The following is a 20381-nucleotide window of genomic DNA, read 5'->3' as shown; positions in this document are numbered from 1 at the left end:
GGGCCCGTGAGCCATGGCCGCTGAGCCTGCGCGTCCGGAGCCTGTGCTCCGCAACGGGAGAGGCCACAACAGTGAGAGGCCCGTACCGTTAAAAAAAAAAAAAAAAAAAAAAAAAGTGTAGGTTTACCATATTCTGTGTTGAGGCCCCATAATTTCACTTTATTAGCTTCATACTGCGCTTTTTTCTTTAACCGACAAGCCCTGTGAAAGGAAAGAGCAATTAGTTCACTTTTTTTTTAAGGGAACATTCAGATTATACTTTATTTTGCTGCTGTCAGACATTTTCTAATAGCAACCAAAAATCACTGCCTACTGATGTTTGTATCAAGGGCCTCAATCATCACCCCAAAACATACAATATCATCATTTATCCAAACTGATTTTTAAAAGTTTCAGCATAGATTCAAAAATAAAGCTATGGTTAGTATACCAAAATAAACAAACAAAAACTAACAATACCAAGTGGTGTAGAAGATGTGAAATAAATGTAACCCTCATATGTTGCTGGAGGGGATATAAAACAGTACATACAACTACTTTGGAAAACAGTAAATATTGTTTTAATTTACTTCATTACCTTGGAAATAGCTACTTTGACAGTTTCTTATACAGTTAAACACACACTCCTGGGAATTTACCCAAGAGAAATGCAAAGTTATGTTCACATAAACAACTGCAGATTAATGTTTATGGTGACTTTATTCATAATTGCACAAAATTAGAATCCACTCAACTACCACTCAACTGGTGAACAGATACACTGTAGTGTATCACTTCAAAGGACTACTGCTATCAATACTCCTCCACACAACAACATGATGAATCTCAAATTCGTCCTGTGTGATATCAAAGCCAGACTCAAAAGGCTGCATATAATATGAGTCCATCTATATTCTAGAAAAGGTGCAACTGTAGGAACAGAAAACAGATCAGTGGTTGTGAGGAGTTAAGGGTGAGAGAGGGAGTTCACTTTTACAAAGAGGCATAAGGAAATTTTTTAAGGTGATAAAAATGTTCAATATCTTGACTGTGGTTGTGGTTACATAATTGGATATGTTTGTCAAAACTCACAGAAAGATACACTGAAAGTGAAGAATTTATCAAGTAAATTATACCTCAATAAAAAAATGTGACTTACTGCAAAACAAACAAAAAATAAAGAGCTATGATAACATTTTTCATTTTTATACTATAAGGCACTTGAGTTCATTCACCTCTCCCCTTTAAAAACTTCTTCCATGAAGCATAAATACCATCATTTACTTTCAAAGGAAAAATTAAAACACTCTCATTGTAGCATTTATAAAAGTATATTTCTGAAAAAAGGGCCGAGGGCCATCTCCTCTATGAAAGCTCACTGAAGGCTAACCTCACCTCCTAGACTTCAATCACATGAGTAAACATGATTACCATTTACCTGGAAGCCAGCTTATTTTTTTCCTTCCTTGACCTTGGCCGGGCTGTTAAGGGAAGCTCACTGACTGGAGTCAGATCACTAATCACCTTATTCAGTTTCCGTAGTTCATTGCCTATCTGGAGTAGTTTTTTAGGATTTGGAGTGAGGTCTTCCACATCCGTTCTCCGTGACTTCTTTACTGCATATTTTCCTATAGATGGTTTAAAAGAAGTTTAAGTGAGATCATTTTATTTAACAAGAGATACATTTTATATAGCCATATTTAAAAACCCATCTCTCCTCTCCCCCCTTTTTTCAGAGGTCTCAGCATGTGAACAACCTACGCTAGAAGGGCTGGCCTCCTCTCCTTCCCACTTGTGATGGCAAGAAATGGGGGTAATAGAGCACAACTCCAGCCTTTTCCCAACCTTTCTCCACCTTAAGGTTTCTAGCCCTGGTAGGATGGATTCTTAATTATCTGCATGGAAGTAATAAGCATCTCAAACCTCAGGACTGGAGTCCAAGTTCACCTGCGCACAAAAATCAGGGCTAGGGTACAGTATATGGTCAGGAACGAATTTTGGAAATTTTACCCAAACCAAGACATTTATGCTGCTATGACTGAAAATTTGTCAGACATATATATTCCTGTGTTGGACCCGAAAGTCCAACAAATAAGGATTGCCTTTTCAGAAACCACGTCTTCAGTTAGTTTGATAAATAACATTACAGAAGACTCAAGAAGACTTTCCCTACCACTGCAGGCAAGAGGAATGGCTCTGTCCTCTGAACTGCAATACCCTGAACAACTTTCCTAGTACTCACTTCATGCTACCTGGGACCTATTTGTTGGACCCATCTTTTCACTTCTGGTAGAAAATTAATCTGAAGTCAAAAACTAGGCCTTTATTCACTGAAAGATAATAGAGTACAGACCTGGGTGCCAGTGGAAAGGGAAAATGAGGCACAAATATACTTCTGATACAATTTCTGTGTCAAAAATGCTTAGCAGCTTATATTTGTAGCATGAGTGACTACTAAACTGTTTACTGAACTCCAAGCCTACTAGTGCCCCTCACCTTCTCCGTACAGACTTTGGATTAAGGTAAAAACATCTGTGCAGAAGAAATTCTACTCAATTACATCCTCCTGGGCTCACAGTTCAAAATCTGGCCTACCTAAGATTATAAGCCTCTCCTGACTCTTACTATTCAATTCTTCCTGCTCCATTCCTTTTCTCCACAATTGTTCTTCCTTTCTTTTTCTTTCTCTCCTCTTTTCTCTCCACCACCGTTTTGATTCCAATCTCCCTGTTTATATTTAGGCCTGGAGATTGGGCAAAAATGAAAGACAGAGATGCTAGAGCCCATTCTCTTCTTCCCCAACCCTTCTTGCTTATGGCAACTGTGACAGGTCAGGAATCAGCAGGCTCTTGGGTCATTTCCTGGGTAGGATATATAGAACAAGAAGTGACTAGAAATCATTTTTACACAAGCTTTCCTCCCTGTTTAGGTGATGGCTCTCAATACTGATAAAAGCTATTTGTGAATGAAGAGCAGTCATAGCAAATACAGCAGCTCTACTGTTCTACTCTCCAATTTGCTAGGAAGGGTTGAATACCTACATATAATGTATAATGATTAAGCAATATGATTTACTATCTCTATTTAAAAGTGACATGAAATATCCAGGACTGATGATTACCAAGACTTATCATGGTGATCATGGTGCATGCAAATGTCAGATCACTATTTAATACACCTGAAACTGACGTAATATTGCACATCAACTATATTTCAATAACAAGAGAAAGGAAGGGAGGAAGGGAGGGAACATATATGATCACAATCCCCTCTTACCATGATGTAAGCCATTTTTCTGATACATGTTACTTGGCAAGGTATCTCTGTTCCATTCAGATGGCCTTAGCATCCTCTCTTGCTGTGATGGTGTGAGTTGTTCACTATACTCCCAGAAGTACCTTCTTTTACCTCTCTTCCGAGAGGTAATTGAAGTCATCTCCTTCAAGTCTTCCACAGAATCATTTTCATAGCCTTAAAAAAAGAAAGCCCCCCCCCGAATTTTTTAAGTTCCATAAATTTCAATAAACCAATCAGGAGAAACAAAAAGATCCCCTCTATTTACCACTTGACACATTTCCCTTCATCAAAAAACAGTATTAACATGTCAAAGATAATAAACCAATCTATAAAATAACTTTTAATATAGAAATCTCTAATTCAAAATATTTAGAGATTAATAAACAGAGATAACTACACTGTTTATCTTCCTTAGGTTTCTCTTTGGTTAGTATATGACACTTTTTTTTGTATCTTCACATGAGATTGAGAGAAAAATGAAATACAGCCACAGGAAAACAAAAAACCCAATCAAAAAATGGGCAGAAGACCTAAATAGACATTTCTCCAAAGAAGACATACAGATGGCCAACAGGCACATGAAAAGATGCTCAATATTGCTAATTATCAGAGAAATGCAAATCAAAACCACAATGAGGAATCACCTCACACCAGTCAGAATGGCCATCATTAAAAAGTCCACAAACAATAAATACTGGAGAGGGTGTGGAGAAAAGGGAACCCTCCTACACTGTTGGTGGGAATGTAAATTGGTGCAGCCACTATGGAGAACAGTATGGAGGTTCCTTAAAAAACTAAATATAGAGTTGCCATAGGATCCAGCAATCCCACTCCTGGGCATATACGTGGAGAAAACTCTAATTCAAAAAGACACATGCACCCCAATGTTCATAGCAGCACTATTTACAATAGCCAAGACTTGGAAGCAACCTAAATGTCCATGGACAGATGAATGGATAAAGAAGACGTGGTGTGTGTGTGTATATATATATATATATATATATATATATATATATATATACACATACACATACATACACACACATACATACACACACATACACACACCAGAATACTACTCAGCCATAAAAAAGAATGAAATAATGCCATTTGCAGCAACATGGATGGACCTAGAGATTATCGTATTAAGTGAAGTCAGACAGAGAAAGAAAAATAAGTATCATATGATATCACTTATACTTGGAGTCTAAAATATGATACAAATGAAGTTATTTATAAAATAGAAACAGACTCACAGACATAGAAAACAAACCTATGCTTACCAAAGGGGAATGTGGGAGGAGGGATAAATTAGGAGCTTGGGATTAGCAGATACAAACTACTATATATAAAATAGATAAACAACAAGTTCCTACTGTATAGCACAAGGAACTATATACAATATCTTGTAATAACCTATAATGAAAAAGAATATATATATATGTATAACTGAATCACTTTGCTGTACACCAGAAACTAACACAACATTGTATAAATCAACTATATTTCAATTTAAAAAGAAATACAGCCACAGGAATGTTAAAAGTACCATTAGTTAATGGTACTTAGACACTATACAATTATTTTTAATGTCTTCCATCTAATATTTATGCATCTGAAACATCCCCAGACAGAAAGCTGTGTGCATTTCTGGGATGGTATCTTATGAGGCAGAATTCTGTGAGGCAGCAGTGGTTTTCTTCCTACTTCCCACAATACCCTTTTTGTAAAAGTACAAAAATGACAGTTCTCACACAGGCTATTCAAATAAAAACTTATATGCCTATTCTAACTAATATTTTATTGGAAGCAATCTGCATTTACTTCACTTTTTAAGAAGTTATTTTCCCTACTGATAGGAAGTTTCAGAAAGTACTTAATTCTGAACTGCTAGAACTACTGGTCAGACCCAATACAGAATAACCTATAAATCTAAAATACCCTCAGAGCATGCCCATCTTAGAGGTACTCCACCTAATTAGTACTAGGTACCTGGGGCAATGGAGATGGGCTGTGCACAGGGTGTATACAGCCCTAAACCTAAAGTAGCAAGGAAAAACTGGATGGCAATGGCCAAGCAAAATGACCACTTTCCCTCCTAAAAACATGACTCCTCTGGAAATGACACTAAGAAAACAATGACATCTGCACATTTTGGAAATAAAATCGAATTTTAGAATTTTGCCAGGTTTTCTTCACATTAAGAGTTAATTAGGAACATGATTCCATTTATTCGACATTGTGGGAAAGGCAAAAGTACAGGGACAAAGTGGTTGCCAGGAGTTGGGGGTGGAGGGAGAGGCTGACTATAAAGGAATGGGAGGGAAATCTGGGGGGTGATCAAACTATTCCGTACCTTGATTGCAGTGGTGGTGGTTTCATGATTACGTGCACTCGTCAAAACTCAAAGAAGTGTACACTTAAAGAGGGGTGAATTTTACTGTTATACCTCGATAAACATGACCTTTGAAAAAAGAATCAATTCAGAGAGCAGAATGATTTCGAGGCAACAGTAAAGACAAGCTTTTGTAGCACTGCTGGCTTAACAGCATTATAATGCTCATGTAGTACTTTAAAACAAATTAAAGAAACACAAACAAACAACAACATGGCAAGCAGTGTGACAGAGAACCTTAGTTCTTCTTAAGAAATGAGGTACAGGGCTTCCCTGGTGGCACAGTGGTTAAGAATCCGACTGCCAATGCAGGGGACAAAGGTTTGAGCCCTGGTCCGGGAAGATCCCACATGCCGCGGAGCAACTAAGCCCGTGCACCACAACTACTGAGCCTGCACTCTAGAGCCCTCGAGCCACAACTACTGAAGCCCGCGAGCCTAGAGACCATGCTCTGCAGCGAGAAGCCGCTGCAAAGAGAAGCCTGCGCACCACAGCTAGAGAAAGCCTGTGTGCAGCAACAAAGACCCAACGCAGCCAAAAATAAATAAAGTAAAAAAATAAAAATAAAAGAAATGAGGCACAGACTTCCCTGGTGGCACAGTGGTTGAGAATCTGCCTGCCAATGCAGGGGGCACGGGTTTGACCCCTGGTCCGGGAAGATCCCACATGCCGCGGAGCAACTAAGCCCGCAAGCCACAACTACTGAGCCTGCGTGCCACAACTACTGAAGCCCGCGCACCCTAGAGCCCGCATGCTGCAACTACTGAGCCCACGCACCTAGAGCCTGTGCTCCACAACAAGAGAAACCACTGCATGAGAAGCCCGCACACCACAACAAAGAGTAGCCCCCGCTCGCCGCAACTAAAGAAAAGCCCACGTGCAGCAACGAAGACCCAACGCAGCCAAAAATAAAATTTAAATAAATAAATAAATAAATAAGAAATGAGGCAAAAGTTAAGTGACACAATCATTTTTGGAAATCTGATTTTTGAAAATTCTGTTAGATACATAAAGTAATAATTTTTTGTTTACTTGTGTTAATGTATCACTTTAAATTAAAGGACTTTATCTTATTCCAGTTATCAACCTAGCTTTGGAAAAGGTGCAAGGGCTACATGCTTCCGCCAGAAATGGCCTTTTTAAAAAGGCCTTTGCTCCATGAGGCCAAGCTAAAATTACTGGCTCACAGAGACTACCTAGTATGGCTGGGAACACCTCAACACAGGCAGCACCAACCAAAACACTCCCATCTTCCTATCAATGTCAAGAACTGGTGTCCCACATTTAAGTCTACCCCAGCCCAAAGTATAAGGGAAACATTTTCACATACAGCTTCCTCAGGCAACCCATCCCCTGACACCTTATTTGATATGCTCCCTCAGGTGGCCTAGATTTCTGGGAAAACGCTGTCTCTCTGATTTACCGTACTCACGTATTTCACTCACAGATGTTTCATTTGAGGCTTCTAAGAACTGGGTAGGAAGAGGTTATTAACCCTATTTACACAAATAAACATGCTCAATGGAGAGTTTAAGTGATTTGGCAGAGCTGGGACTGGCTCAGGCCCCATGACTGCAGCTCCAAATGGGCTTCCCGCTTTGCCTGTGCCTATCTAGTTAAATGATCTAAACAGATTTTTTCCCCCACATATATTCCACGTTAAATCCAAAGAGTCATTAGGATTTGGATGTCTTCTCTCCCACCCAAATTAATAACCAGTTTTATTTACTTACATATGTTCAGCATTTTCCCAAAAAAAGTACTTAAGGGTTATCAGTTTTCTTTGACCTAATATTTTAATATTTTCTAATAGCATACACCATGAACTCACAATAATACACACACACACACACACACACACACACAATGGATTTGTTAAAGTCATCTGCCTTTCAATACAGAGACTACTGTGATCAAGTAGAATGCAGGAAAATTATATTCCCAGATCACTGGTCTTGCATTTAAGGTGATTAAATATTTCTCGAAGTGTGTTCTGAGGAACACTATTACTATAAAATATGTCTTCAATCCCAAATGAGATCTGTGGTCAAATAAATTTTAGGAAACTCTTGTCCCGAATCTTTCTCTTGCCAAGTCACAGTACACATAAGATCAGAAGACCGAGAAATCATGACAGTAAATAAACCCACTCAACTCTAAGTTGAAGATAAGGATCATGTCTATTTTGTGCATCTCTGCATAGCCAAAAATCTAGTACACACAGTGCCTAACACAAAAATAGGCACCCCCCCCACAATTTTTTTTTTAACAAATCAATGATTTGTTTAATGTAACATTTCCCATGGAGCCTTTTCCATTTTTTTTTCATTTGATGGATCACCATATTGATCTAACTCATTCCTTCCTGACAGTTACCAAAACGTAGTCAAAAAGGCCTAAAATTCTGATCACACATCTTTGGTTAGTGCAGATTACTGCCATTAAGCTGGTAATGTCAATCATGAAAATCCTTAGTAGGGATTACAAAATAAACTCTCATTCTGGGGGCCTAATTCTTAGCCTTACAACCATGTAATTCCATGACCCCAAACAGTTGTAGCCTGTCCACAGAATAGGCTCTATTAAAACTTGGGAGCAAGTCCAGAGTAGGGACTGAAACTCCATTTTACACCTTTCCTGGAGCTTTGTAGGCTCAGGCACTGTTGTAGCCAACTGCCAAGAAACAGCATCAAGGGAGCTAGTCATCACAAAAGGGCCTTTGTAAACTGCTGCAAATTAAACCAATCAACCCACTCTAAAACTAGCACTCTGAAGAAACTATAACTATCCCACTTTTCTGCTTCAAAGAATTTCTTCTTGCCTCTCACCAATAACTCACATTTGTATTCTTAAAGTCACTTGTTTAGCTCTTTATTGCACGAAGAAGGGAAATTTTCATTAGCAAATGTGAATAAGCCCCCAAAATACCATAAAATATCATTGATTTGTGGATAAAAAGCATGTCATTCGTTGACATTTGTGAGAAGTGTCCAAGTAATACTAACCAAAGAGGTTTTACTTCAAGTCAACTGGAAGTGAGTGAATTAAATGCCATCCAAACATTCAGCATTGTTAAATAGTGCCAAGAAGAGGGCTTCACCCTGCCAAATGCCAGCTAACACATCTCTGTTTAAAGCACTGTTCGTTGCTTAACACCAACAAACTCACAAATCAGGGGTCTCCCCCCCCCCCACCCCCGACGAGAGTCAAAAGGCTGAGAAAATGGAAATGAGGGTCAACTTATCAAGTGGTTTCTCTTCAAGGACCTACTCATCTCTCATCACATTTATCCACGTGAAATCAAGTCAAAAGATCAAGGATGAACTTAAACTGGAGTTAAAAGTCAAAGAAAAGCAGAAATTCCCTGGCAATCCAGTGGTTAGGACTCTATGCTCTCATTGTCCAGGCCCAGGTTCAATCCATGGTCAGGGAACTCAGATCCCACCAAAAAAAAAAAAAAAAAGTCAAAGAAAAGCAAAACTACAACCAGAAGTGGAATAAACAGTATAGTCCTTGCCTGCCTTGCTTGGTGATAGTGGGATTTACCGACTCCCTCAGATTTATATATTCCTTTTAGCACCATCTGGTAAAGGCATTTTCTTCCCCACACTTTCCACTTCCTAGTTATCACCCTAGTTATCACTCCTTGTCTCAATCCTTACCCTCCCTCCTACCCTAATTCTAAATATGGGACTCAAAACAATAGGACTGACCTGTCAGGTTTCAAGGACCACTCATGGAGAGCACTCTGGTCTCCCGATGGGAGGGAGTTATATAACTTACTGCTAACTGCAAAGACAATTTGAAACACCTCAAAGCAGATTTCATTAACTGGTTGAGAGAAAAGTTCTCCTGCTAAGTAGAAAAGACAATTGTTCTGTCTAGACTATACTGAGTGCTAAAGTAAACCAAAGAAAAGGCATAAACCCTTTTCCTCCACCTTTTCCTTACTTGAAAATCCACTCAAGTCAAACAACTTAATTGTATCAAATGCATAAATCTAAGCATTTGTGCAATAGAAAGACTTCACTAAGAGGACAGTCTCTGGGCAATAATATGCTTCACTGGCTACAATATAGCTACTATGGCTGAAAAACCTTTCTGATAATTAAATACCAATGTTTATACTGCCCGAAATTCCAACAATGAAAGGGTTCTCTTTGACAATTTATATTTTTCTTAATAACTTGGTCTTTTATTTAGAAGTTATAGTACCAACATTATTTTTGAAGAAAATAACTTTCGCTTAAATGTGAAGAGCTTCACTTCCTTGTACATTTAACTGTGTGCCACTTGGCAACACCATTTTCATAAATAAACTGCACAAGCCAACAGTGGCAAGAGCCCAACCATGTACATGCTGAAGTGAACCAGTTCCCCACAGGTTTCATTTTCTTTCTCCCTTTTTTTTATATGTACTGTATATAAATAGAGCAGAGACTCCTTCATGCTCATTAAATTATAGCATGTATTTTTCTTCAGTGGAAAAACACTGTGCAAATGAAAGATGCAGCAGACACAAAGAAAAAGCTCTCTTTTACATTATTCATTAAGTAGGCTTTGTTGGTTATTAGGGATGAGTAATATAAACCATCATTGCTTGGTTCACCATTCTAGGGACTCCAAACATACCTCAATTATAACAGAGGGACACATGCAGAAATAGGAATATTTTTTAAACCAATCAATTTTGGCATTTTTGCACAGCTGCTCAAGAGAGTGACAAATCAGATCACTTAACATAAGATAAATTAAGAAGAAGCCCTCGAGGAATCAGCATATGAACTACACATGAGCAAGAGTGATTATTTTAGAGCTGTTTGAATAGATAAAAGCAATTACATATCCAAGTCAAGATACTAAGTCATTTAATCCCCAAACTAAGACAAAGAAAGCATCCACAGTAAAACTTTCTATTTCAAGAGAGTAGCAAAAAGTCAATTCAGTAAGCCTCCAAGCACTACAATACCTGGTTCAGAGAAAGTGTCACTGATGTCATCATCCTTGTCATCTTCATAATCCTCTTCCTCTTCTTCCTCTTCCTCGTTTTCAGAAAGTTCGTGCTCGCTGCCAAATCCTTCATCATGGTCCTCATCGTCCACATCTTCCTCCTCCTCATCATCTTCTTCAGGACTGCATTTGGTTGGCTGTTCACCCAAGTTGTCGGAGACAAAAAGGGAATAATTGTGCTCTTCTTTTTTCTGGGATGAATCTGAGACCGATGTGCTGGCAGAAAGGCTGCTACTCTCTCCTGCTGCAATAGACACAGGCCCCTCCTGGGGCAGGGGACTGAGTAATAGTTCCTGGGTTTCTTTAAAAGGCAAAGCTGGAGTGACATGGCCCTGCAGAGGCTCCGTCCCTTTTTTCTCTGGTCTTTTGGCTACGGCACCACAGTAGCAGGTGTTCTCCTTTGCTGCATCTGCATGAACCTGGCTCAATAGAGGCCGGCTCTGCTGCACTGGGTTGATCTTTACCTTTGCCTTTTTCACATAGTCTTTACATTCAACATGAAAGTTCACTTTTTCATTATGATACATGTTGGTCTTCACCATGATTTGTGTGCTTGAAGTGGGTTTACTTGCTTTTTGGACACAGTCTGACAAAGGGACCTCAGCCTGAAGAGTCTTAGAAGAACACACAGGAGCAGCTGCTCTGCTTGCGATCTTTTTACCAGGGAATGATGAGGGCAAGGGATTTTGTTTGACACTGAAAAGTGAATCAGGGTAATAAAGGGAATCAGAAACAGACTGAGAGTCCTCGCTATTAAGCTGGGCCAAAGTTGGAGTTTTACTTATGACCTCTTCATCTTGGTAAGGGCTAGAAAAGTCATCAAGACCCAAGTAATCCACTTCTTTTGTTCCCCAGATGTCACAGCTGGTTAGTTTGGTGTACTTCGTTAAGTCTTCACAGTATGTATCCCACTGTTCCCAGTTTGAGGTTAAAGCACCCTCGTTATCCAGGACATCTGTGAAAGACTCCAGATTTTCAATGTCTTTGCAGTCCTCCAAAGAAAGGAAGTTGTCTCTAGGATTTTGCTGGTAGTTCATCTCTCTATCCTGAGACAGGTTTAAAAAAAAAAAAAAATCACATACCGTAATTGAGGAAAGAATTATTTACCTCCATTCTCACTTTCATGTATCAAATTGATAAATCAGTACTCAACCTCTGGGCAGCTTTTACAATAAAGACTACTTACATGACACTCTACCATTCCATTTAATATCATTTCCTCGGGCAAGAAAAAAAAATAGGGAAAATATATCCCTTGAGAAACTTAGGTATGGTTCAGGGCTCTTGAACTTCACTGTAAACACTCTTCCCGAAAAAAGGTTTACATTTCCTGATATTTAACTTAGAAGGATTTTGGGACCTTCTCAGAAACAAGCTTCAGTTATAAAGCAAATAACGAAGGACTTACCTTCATCACAGAATATGTCTTCTTAAGTGAGAATTTAAACATAGAGGTAAAGAGCAATCCAAAGAGAGGTGCAACTCAGCCACAGAAAGATAAGATCTTTGGTAAGACCTTGTAACAACTCTTGGGCATGGGAAAGTACTTTAACTCCTCATGAGTATGATACTCCTCATGAGTAGAGAGATGATTTTTTAAATGTCAGTAAGACTATGCAGCCATTAAAAGGAATGCGGTTAAGCTCTAATGTACTAGGATGAAAGGCCACTTACCACGTTTTTATGTTAAAAAGAGTTCAGTTACAGAATACTGTATCAATGTCATCCAATTTAAAATATTCATATATTTATATATGCATAGAAAAACTCTGTTAGTGGTAATTATCTCTGGGGAGAAGGTTTGGTGGGTGGAGGCTCAGGAAGAAAATGAGGAAATTTTGTTTTCCAGTTTGTTTTTTGTTTTTGTTCTGTTTTGATTTCTCCATGTTTGTGGGGTTTTGGTTTGTTGTTTTTTTTTTTTTTTGGTTGCATGTACGTCTCTGTGTGTTTTAACAGCTTTATTGAAGTATAGTTTACATACCACAAAATTCACCTCTATTAAGCATACAACTCAATAATTTTTAGCAAATTAACGGATTTGTGTTAGTTTTCCAGTTTTTATATACCTCCGTGTTTCTTAAGTTGCATGTAATTTAAATTATTCTTAAAGTCTTTTTCTTAAGAATCTTAAGTGTCTATTTACCTCGAGAATAAATGATTAGTATATTCAGACGTTGCTTGGAATTGCTACCTTTGTCTCACATTCTCTGTGTCATCTGCCTTGCTCAATGTTATCATTCCTAAATATCCCAGCTGAAAAGTCCTTTAGCAGTTAGGCATATAAAAAGACAGCTTCTACCTTCATCATCAAAAACTAGACTTAAGGATATTTAGACAACCTTTCCTCTTACTATTTTCAATGGGTTCATACACCCTTCTAAAATACCAGACTGATAGTGACAAGAATAAAATTTGGCCTGATCACATTATTTTTTCTTTTTAGACATTTATAAATAAAAAAACAATACAACACCTTTACCTCAAATCAATTAGAGCAGAATCCAAGAAAATGTTACTTACCAGTTCGTACATGAAATCTGGATCTGAACTGTTTGCTAAGAGATCTGTGCTCATCAGAGTCTGTTCTGAAAAGGTGTGGCTTCGAAAGGCATCCCCAAAAGGCGGATCCATTCCGCTTACGCTAGGCTACAACAGAGTGATTTTAATTTTGGAAAGTTAATGACTGCTTTGAGACCAGTTTATTAATATGAATTTGATTCAACAGATTCATAGATAAGTTTATTATGAGCCCCACCCTCACACCTACTAAATAATTATCTTTAAAACAACTTTGGGGCTTCCCTGGTGGCGCAGTGGTTGCGCGTCCGCCTGCCGATGCAGGGGAGCCGGGTTCGCGTCCCGGTCTGGGAGGATCCCACATGCCGCGGAGCGGCTGGGCCCGTGAGCCATGGCCGCGGAGCCTGCGCTCCGCAACGGGAGAGGCCGCAGGAGAAGGGGGCGCGGAAGAGGGAGCCCCGCATACCAAAAAAAAAAAAAAAAAAAAAAAAAAAAAAACTTTGTATTTTTTCCTGCTTTTTAATTTTAGTACATTTAAAATGTGGAAGACCATTTGGGTATCTCTAGTCCAACAAATGCCTCCAGGAACGTGATGGAGACAGGATCAGCCAAATATCAAAAAAATCTGCTGAGTGAGGCCAGTAACTGGGGCATGAACTCAGTAGCCTTAATCGTGATCCCTGAGAAGGGTACAATTTCTATGATAAATAAGAAAGGGAGAAAAAATGACTTGACACCCAGAGTTGATGCTCCTTCTTTTCTCTTTATCCCCCCTTTACCATTTCAAGGTCTAAACAAATCATTTCAGAGTGAAGTTCGGGCTAAGACTACTAAAGTGGCCCAAACAAGTCAAAGTCCTCACTTTGAAATCTAACTTGGATAAAGGAAGAAGATGGGAAAGAATACAAATTCCCTGTTTGCTTTTTTGTTCTTCTCTTGCAACTTTCTGTCAAAACTTTTAAAATTATATTAGTCTACTTGCTTATATTTCTCTATTCATATACCTTCTACCTACCATAGACTGACCCCTTTTCACACACTCTTTCACCATGTTTTCCTTCATGGGTACTTCCCATCCCATTCTTTTCTTTCTCTAATTTTCCGCAAGCTTGCCAGGTTGCAAGCTCAAAATAAGTGTTTTATAGACCTAAATTCAAGTATTCAATAAATAGCGAATGAAACCTTGAATGGGAAAGAACACAAAATGGGTATCTGCAGTCCACTTGGTATTGTGGTTGGGGTGGAGGGAGGCAACTGGTCTTTTTACTATCAGCTAGCAAACCCCCTTCCTTTGCCTCTGCTGCCTGCCTCCAAATCACTTGACCATCTTGGCAAGTTGCTGATTTCCGGTGCTCGAGGCACAGTTCTGCCTGGCCCCACATAAAGCCACCTCAGAGTCCCTGCCCTCTCATTATTTCTAGGTTTCTCCCCAGCATAAAAAAGGGGAGGGATAAGACCTAACCACTGGAGGGGGAAGGGAAGAAGTTTGGATATGCAGAATAGGGACTAACAGGACTTCATTTATTGTTTCAGTGATTGCCTCAAACCAGAACCGAGCAATTCAAAGTAGTTACCATGATATAAAGAGATACAGTCATCCTTAGACATGTTTTGTGGGAGGTATAGGTATACGTGTGTGTGTGTGTGTGTGTGTGTGTGTGTGTGTGTGTGTGTGTGTGAAAGAGAGAAAGGTTGAAGTCCCTCACCATTTCCTCCTAACTGAATTCAATGGGCATGAAGGGGAAGGAACAATTGGGAAACTAGAAGAAGATAGAGCGGATGGAAATGGGCTTTCTGTGGCAGATTAATTTTCAGGGGAGTTGGTTTAGCTCCCATAAAAGCCAGCACCTCTGCTACCTTCTAACCAACTTTTCCTTCACATTGTTCCCTGTGTCAACCTCATTAAATTTCAAAGCTATAGCAAAGGAAGGACATGTATTCAAAACCAGTTGAGATCAGAAGCAAAATGTCTTTAAAAGATAGTATAGCAAGTTGTGTTAAGATTCTGAGAACTTGGGCTTCCCTGGTGGCGCAGTGGTTGAGAGTCCGCCTGCCGATGCAGGGGACACGGGTTCGTGCCCTGGTCCGGGAAGATCCCACGTGCCGCGGAGCGGCTGGGCCCGTGAGCCATGGCCGCTGAGCCTGCGCGTCCGGAGCCTGTGCTCCGCAATGGGAGAGGCCACAACAGTGAGAGGCCCGCGTACCGCAAAAACAAACAAACAAACAAACAAACAAAAAACAAACAAAACAAACAAAAGATTCAGAGAACTTACTGAACCAACTGCAGTGGGAAAATATAAAACTTTGCACCTACTCTGTATGATTTACCTGAGGCATTTCCAAGCCCAGATCCTGTGAGTCCGATCCCAAACTTCTTTTTTTTCTCGTTTGTAAATTCCTTTCCAGCTTTACTTTTAATTTCAAGATCAAAGATGATTTTCACAATAAACAGTAGGTTTCCCAGAATGCTTTCAATTCAACTGCTTGGATCACTGTTGTTGTTTTTTTAATAATTCTGTGCGAATCTGTCAACAACACAAAGTAACTTCACTGAAAGCCACTAAAAACAAGTTGACCTTTCAAAAATAACATTAACAAAGAACACTTTAAAGGAATAAGTACTGTGATTGTACTATCAAGAATTTAGGCCATTTTTTAGCACCAACTATTCTGAAATTCACCATCCCTCCCTTTATTTGTTTCTACAATAGGACTGGTCAATAACCAACTGGCACCATAAAAAAAACAAAACAAACAAAAAAAAAAAAACGCTGACAAAATTAACATAGGCCCGGGACTTCCCTGACAGTCCAGTGGTTAAGACTCCATGCTTCCAATGCAGGAGGCGCAGGTTCGATTCTCTGGTTGGGGAACTAAGATCCCACATGCCCCGTGGCACGGCCAAAAGGAAAAAAGAAAATTATTAACATAGGCCCATCATTCCTGTGATCTAAAAATGTATTTTACTTAATGTTAAAATAAACCTCCCGGGCTTCCCTGGTGGCGCAGTGGTTGAGAGTCCGCCTGCCGATGCAGGGGACATGCGTTCATGCCCCGGTCTGGGACGATCCCACATGCCGCGGAGCGGCTGGGCCCGTGAGCCATGGCCGCTGAGCCTGCACGTCCGGAGCCTGCGCTCCGCAACGGGAGAGGCCACAACAGTGAGAGGCCCGCATACCGCAAAAATAAATAAATAAATAAATAAATAAACAAACCTCCCATTCTCTTCATGTTTTGTATGAGAAAACATAATGTCTCAGCATTTCCATCTACTGTATAATCATTACTGCTAAGTGAACCTACATTTTATATCTCTCATAAATCTACAAGAGCAATGAAAATGTATCACCAATAACAGAATTTAATATATCCTCTACATTACATAAAATCATGTTCATAATGGTATATGCAACATTATTCTTTGAGTTATAAGTGAAAGCTGTCCTTGAAATAAGAATTATTCCAGCTCTGAACGTGTATGTTGAGAGGGGAAACAGGGATAAGGACTACTTTGCAGAGTGGCTTCAAGGGTTAAATTAAATGACTGCAAGTCACCTGGCACAGGGTCTTGACTGTGGTAGAAACTGACAGGTTAGTTCCCCTTTCCAGCCTCTGTGAAGGCTTTAATCAAGAAGAACTAAACAGCTATACCCACTTCATCATCTCTTCCTAGATAAGTGATCCTCAAAGTGTGATCCCAGGACCAGCAGCATCAGCATCAACCTGGAAATCTGTTACTAATGCAATTCTTGGGCTCCAGCCCAGACCTACTAAAGCAGAAATTCTGAGAGTAGGGCCCAGTAATGTGTTTTAACAAGCCCTCAGGGTGATTCTGCTCCTCTCTAAAATCTGAGAACCTCTGCTTTAAACTGAACTCCTTGCTCTTTTTCATTCTAGATGCAGTATCATCTCTTAGACTGATGTAAAGAGCCAATTTAAGCTACGCTGCCCTCTGTAGTTAACACATTCTCTGGCCTAGAGCTTTAGAGTGATACATTACATCAATTTCAGAGACCTCTTGCTGAACGAATAAGAGATAGTCAACAAGGACGCAATAACTGTTCTACTCAATTAGATTAATAAATTGACTATCATCTGCATTTCCTAGATCTTTGCTGGGCTTTTCCCACTAGTGGGCTGTCATTCTCAGTGCACTGTTCTAGCCTAGGAAACACCCTCAAGTGCCCAACCTGGGCCCAGAAACAGAATTAACTATGCGTCTCAATCCAGTGCTACAGTTTAAGTGGACTGATGCCTGCCCAAAGGCTAGTTCTGGCCCAATTCCTCCTTGGACATACTGCTGACATGTACTCTCAGTCCTAACTCTTCCCATGATTCCTGTGAGAAACAAGGTCAGTTGGCCTTTTTCAGACCTATTACTTAGACCCTCCCAAAACCAAATTATTCAAGTGATGCATTCAACAAAGTGGACTAGTATAATCCTGGTCTATAACCTTGGATCTGGCAGAAAAGTTTGATACTCTCTAAAACCTGAAACTTATCCTTTGCAGCAACAGGGTTGAAGAATCAAGAAGAGATTGAGTTCTCTTCAACATATATATTTTGGCATATATTTATTGGCAACCACTATAGACACCATGTACCAACAGCTTGGTTTATCAGGAAAACACTGGACAAAAAAAGGGCTAAGTTCTAGTCACTGCTCTCACTTGCAAACTCTACAATATTGGGTAGGTCAATCTTTCTAAGACTCATTTTTCTCATCTATATAAAGAAAATAATATTATTCCTAGCTACCAAATTTTCTAAGCCATAAAACTTCCATACAAATACAAATATTCATGTAAAACGTTATTTTAAACACTTGGCATCGAAACAAATTTGTCAATGCAGTTAAAGAGCACTTGTTTGGAAGACAAGAGACCTGGATTCCAGTTTTGATTCCATAATTTAAACTAAATAGGAGAGTGGCCAAGATGGCGGAGTAGAAGACTTTAAGCTCATCAACTCTCACAAGCACACCAAAATCACAACAATCTGCAGAACAATCATTGTTGAAAAAGACTGAAACCTACCAGAAAAGATCCTCTACAGATAAAGACATAAAGACAGAACCATGAGACTGGCAGGAGGTGTGGACTTACAATATAATCAAATCCCATATCCCCCAGGTAGGTGAACCCCAAACTGGAGAATAATTATATTATAGAGGTTTCCCCACAGGAGCAAGAGTTCTCAGTCCCATATCAGGGCCCCCAGTCTGGGGGTCTGGCAACAGGAAGAGGAGCCCCTAGAGCATTTAGCTTTGAGGGCCAGTGGGGCTTGATTGCAGAAGCTCCACAGGATTGGAGGAAATAAGACTTCATTCTTAAAGGGTGCACACAAAAACTCACGCACACCAGGACCAAAGACAAAAGCAGTAATTTCACAGGAGCCTGGGCCAGACCTACCTGTTGGTCTTGCAGGGTCTCCTGGGAAGGTGGGGGGCAGCTGTGGCCCACCCTGGGGACGTAGACACTGGTGGCAGATACATGGGGGAGGCTGATATATTGGCACCAAGACCTGGTCGCACCCAACAGCCTGTAGGCTCCAGTGCTGGGATACCTCAGGCCAAGCAACAAACTGGGTGTGGACACAGCCCCACCTGTCAGCAGACAGGTTGCCTAAAGACTTTCTGTCCACAGCTGCCTCTAAACACAGCCCTAAACATGGCCCTGCCCACCAGAAAACCAAGACCCAGTTCCACCTACCAGGAGGCAGGCATGGGCCCCTCCCACCAGGAAGCCTGCACAAGCCCCTGGACCAACCTCACCCACCAGGGAAATAAACAAAATTAAAGAATGCAATAACTGAAATGAAAAACACACTAAAAGGAACCAACAGTAGACTAAATGAAGGAGAAGAATGGATCTGTGAGCTGGAATACAGAGTAGTGGAAATCACTGCTGCCAAACCAAAAAAAGAAAAAAGAATGAAAAGAAATGAGGACAGTTTAAGACCTCTGGGACAACGTCAAGCATGCTAATATTCACATTATAGGGGTCCCAGAAGGAGAAGAGAGAGAGAAAGGACCTGAGAAAATATTTCAAGAAATAATAGCTGAAAACTTCCCTAACCTGGGAAAGGAAACAGTCGCCCAAGTCCAGGAAGTGCAGAGTCCCATACAAAATTAACCCACAGGGGAATACATCACGACACACTGTAATCAAAAGGACAAAAATTAAATATAAAGAGAGAATATTAAAAGCAACAGGGGAAAAGCAACAAATAACAAACAGGAGAACTCCCATAAGGCTATCAGCTGATTTTTCAGCAGAAACTCTGCAGGCCAGAAGGGAGTGGCACAATACTTAAAGTGATGAAAGAGAAAAACCTACAACCAAGAATACTCTATCTAGCAAGGCTCTCTTTCAATTTTGATAGAGAAGTCAAAAGCTTTACAGACGAGCAAAAGCTAAAAGATTTCAGCACCACCAAACCAGCTTTACAACAAATGCTAAAGGGACTGTTCTAGGTGGAAAAGAAAAGGCCACAACTAGAAACAAGAAAATTACAAAATAAAGAATCTCACTGGGAAAGGCAAACATACAATAAAGGTAGGAAATCATCCACACACAAAGCTAGTAGGGAGGTTAAAAGATAAAAGTAGTAAAATCTGGACTTCCCTGGTGGTGCAGTGGTTAAGAATCCACCTGCCAATGCAGGGGACACAGGTTCGGGCCCTGGTCCAGGAAGATCCCATGTGCCGCGGAGCAACTAAGCCCGTGCGCCACAACTACTGAAGCCTGTGCGCCTAGAGCCCATGCTCTGCAACAAGAGAAGCCACCGCAGTGAGAAGGCTGTGCACCACAACGAAGAGTAGCCCCTGCTCGCCACAACTACAGAAAGCCCATAAACAGCAACGAAGACCCAGTGCAATAGTTCTGGAAGTTTTAGCCACAGCAATCAGAGAAGAAAAAGAAATAAAAGGAATCCAAATCGGAAAAGAAGAATAAAGCTGTCATTGTTTGCAGGTGACATGACACTATACATAGAGAATCCTAAGGATGCTACCAGAAAACTACTAGAGCTAATCAATGAATTTGGTAAAGTAGCAGGATACAAAATTAATGCACAAAAATCTCTGGCATTCTTATCCACTAATGATGAAAAATCTGAGAGTGAAATTAAGAAAACACTCCCATTTACCACTGCAACAAAAAGAATAAAATATCTAGGAATA

The 20381-nt window shown here is 40.1% G+C and overlaps 1 protein-coding gene across 6 annotated transcripts in view; it reads right to left on the bottom strand.

Annotated features, from left to right (window-relative positions):
• CREBRF (CREB3 regulatory factor) overlaps window positions 1-20381 on the bottom strand; it is a 70561-nt gene that overhangs the window by 26898 nt on the left and 23282 nt on the right. For 3 of the 6 annotated variants that reach the window (XM_028497562.2, XM_028497560.2, XM_028497557.2), the window contains exons 2-7: window positions 15527-16071; window positions 13202-13327; window positions 10641-11727; window positions 3256-3450; window positions 1418-1607; window positions 128-201 (exon numbers count right to left, since the gene is read on the bottom strand). In XM_028497562.2, coding sequence (XP_028353363.1) covers window positions 128-201; window positions 1418-1607; window positions 3256-3450; window positions 10641-11727; window positions 13202-13327; window positions 15527-15535 — 1681 coding nt within the window. In that variant the 5' untranslated portion in view covers window positions 15536-16071. The remainder of the gene's footprint in view (window positions 1-127; window positions 202-1417; window positions 1608-3255; window positions 3451-10640; window positions 11728-13201; window positions 13328-15526; window positions 16072-20381) is intronic. The other 3 variants (XM_024116327.3, XM_055079790.1, XM_055079788.1) reach the window with 2 other exon arrangements.

This window comes from Physeter macrocephalus, chromosome 2, assembly GCF_002837175.3.
Source record: "Physeter macrocephalus isolate SW-GA chromosome 2, ASM283717v5, whole genome shotgun sequence".
NCBI classification, from domain to species: domain Eukaryota; kingdom Metazoa; phylum Chordata; class Mammalia; order Artiodactyla; family Physeteridae; genus Physeter; species Physeter macrocephalus.
Note: the sequence above shows the minus strand (reverse complement) of the source record. Positions and strands in the feature narration are given on the sequence as shown.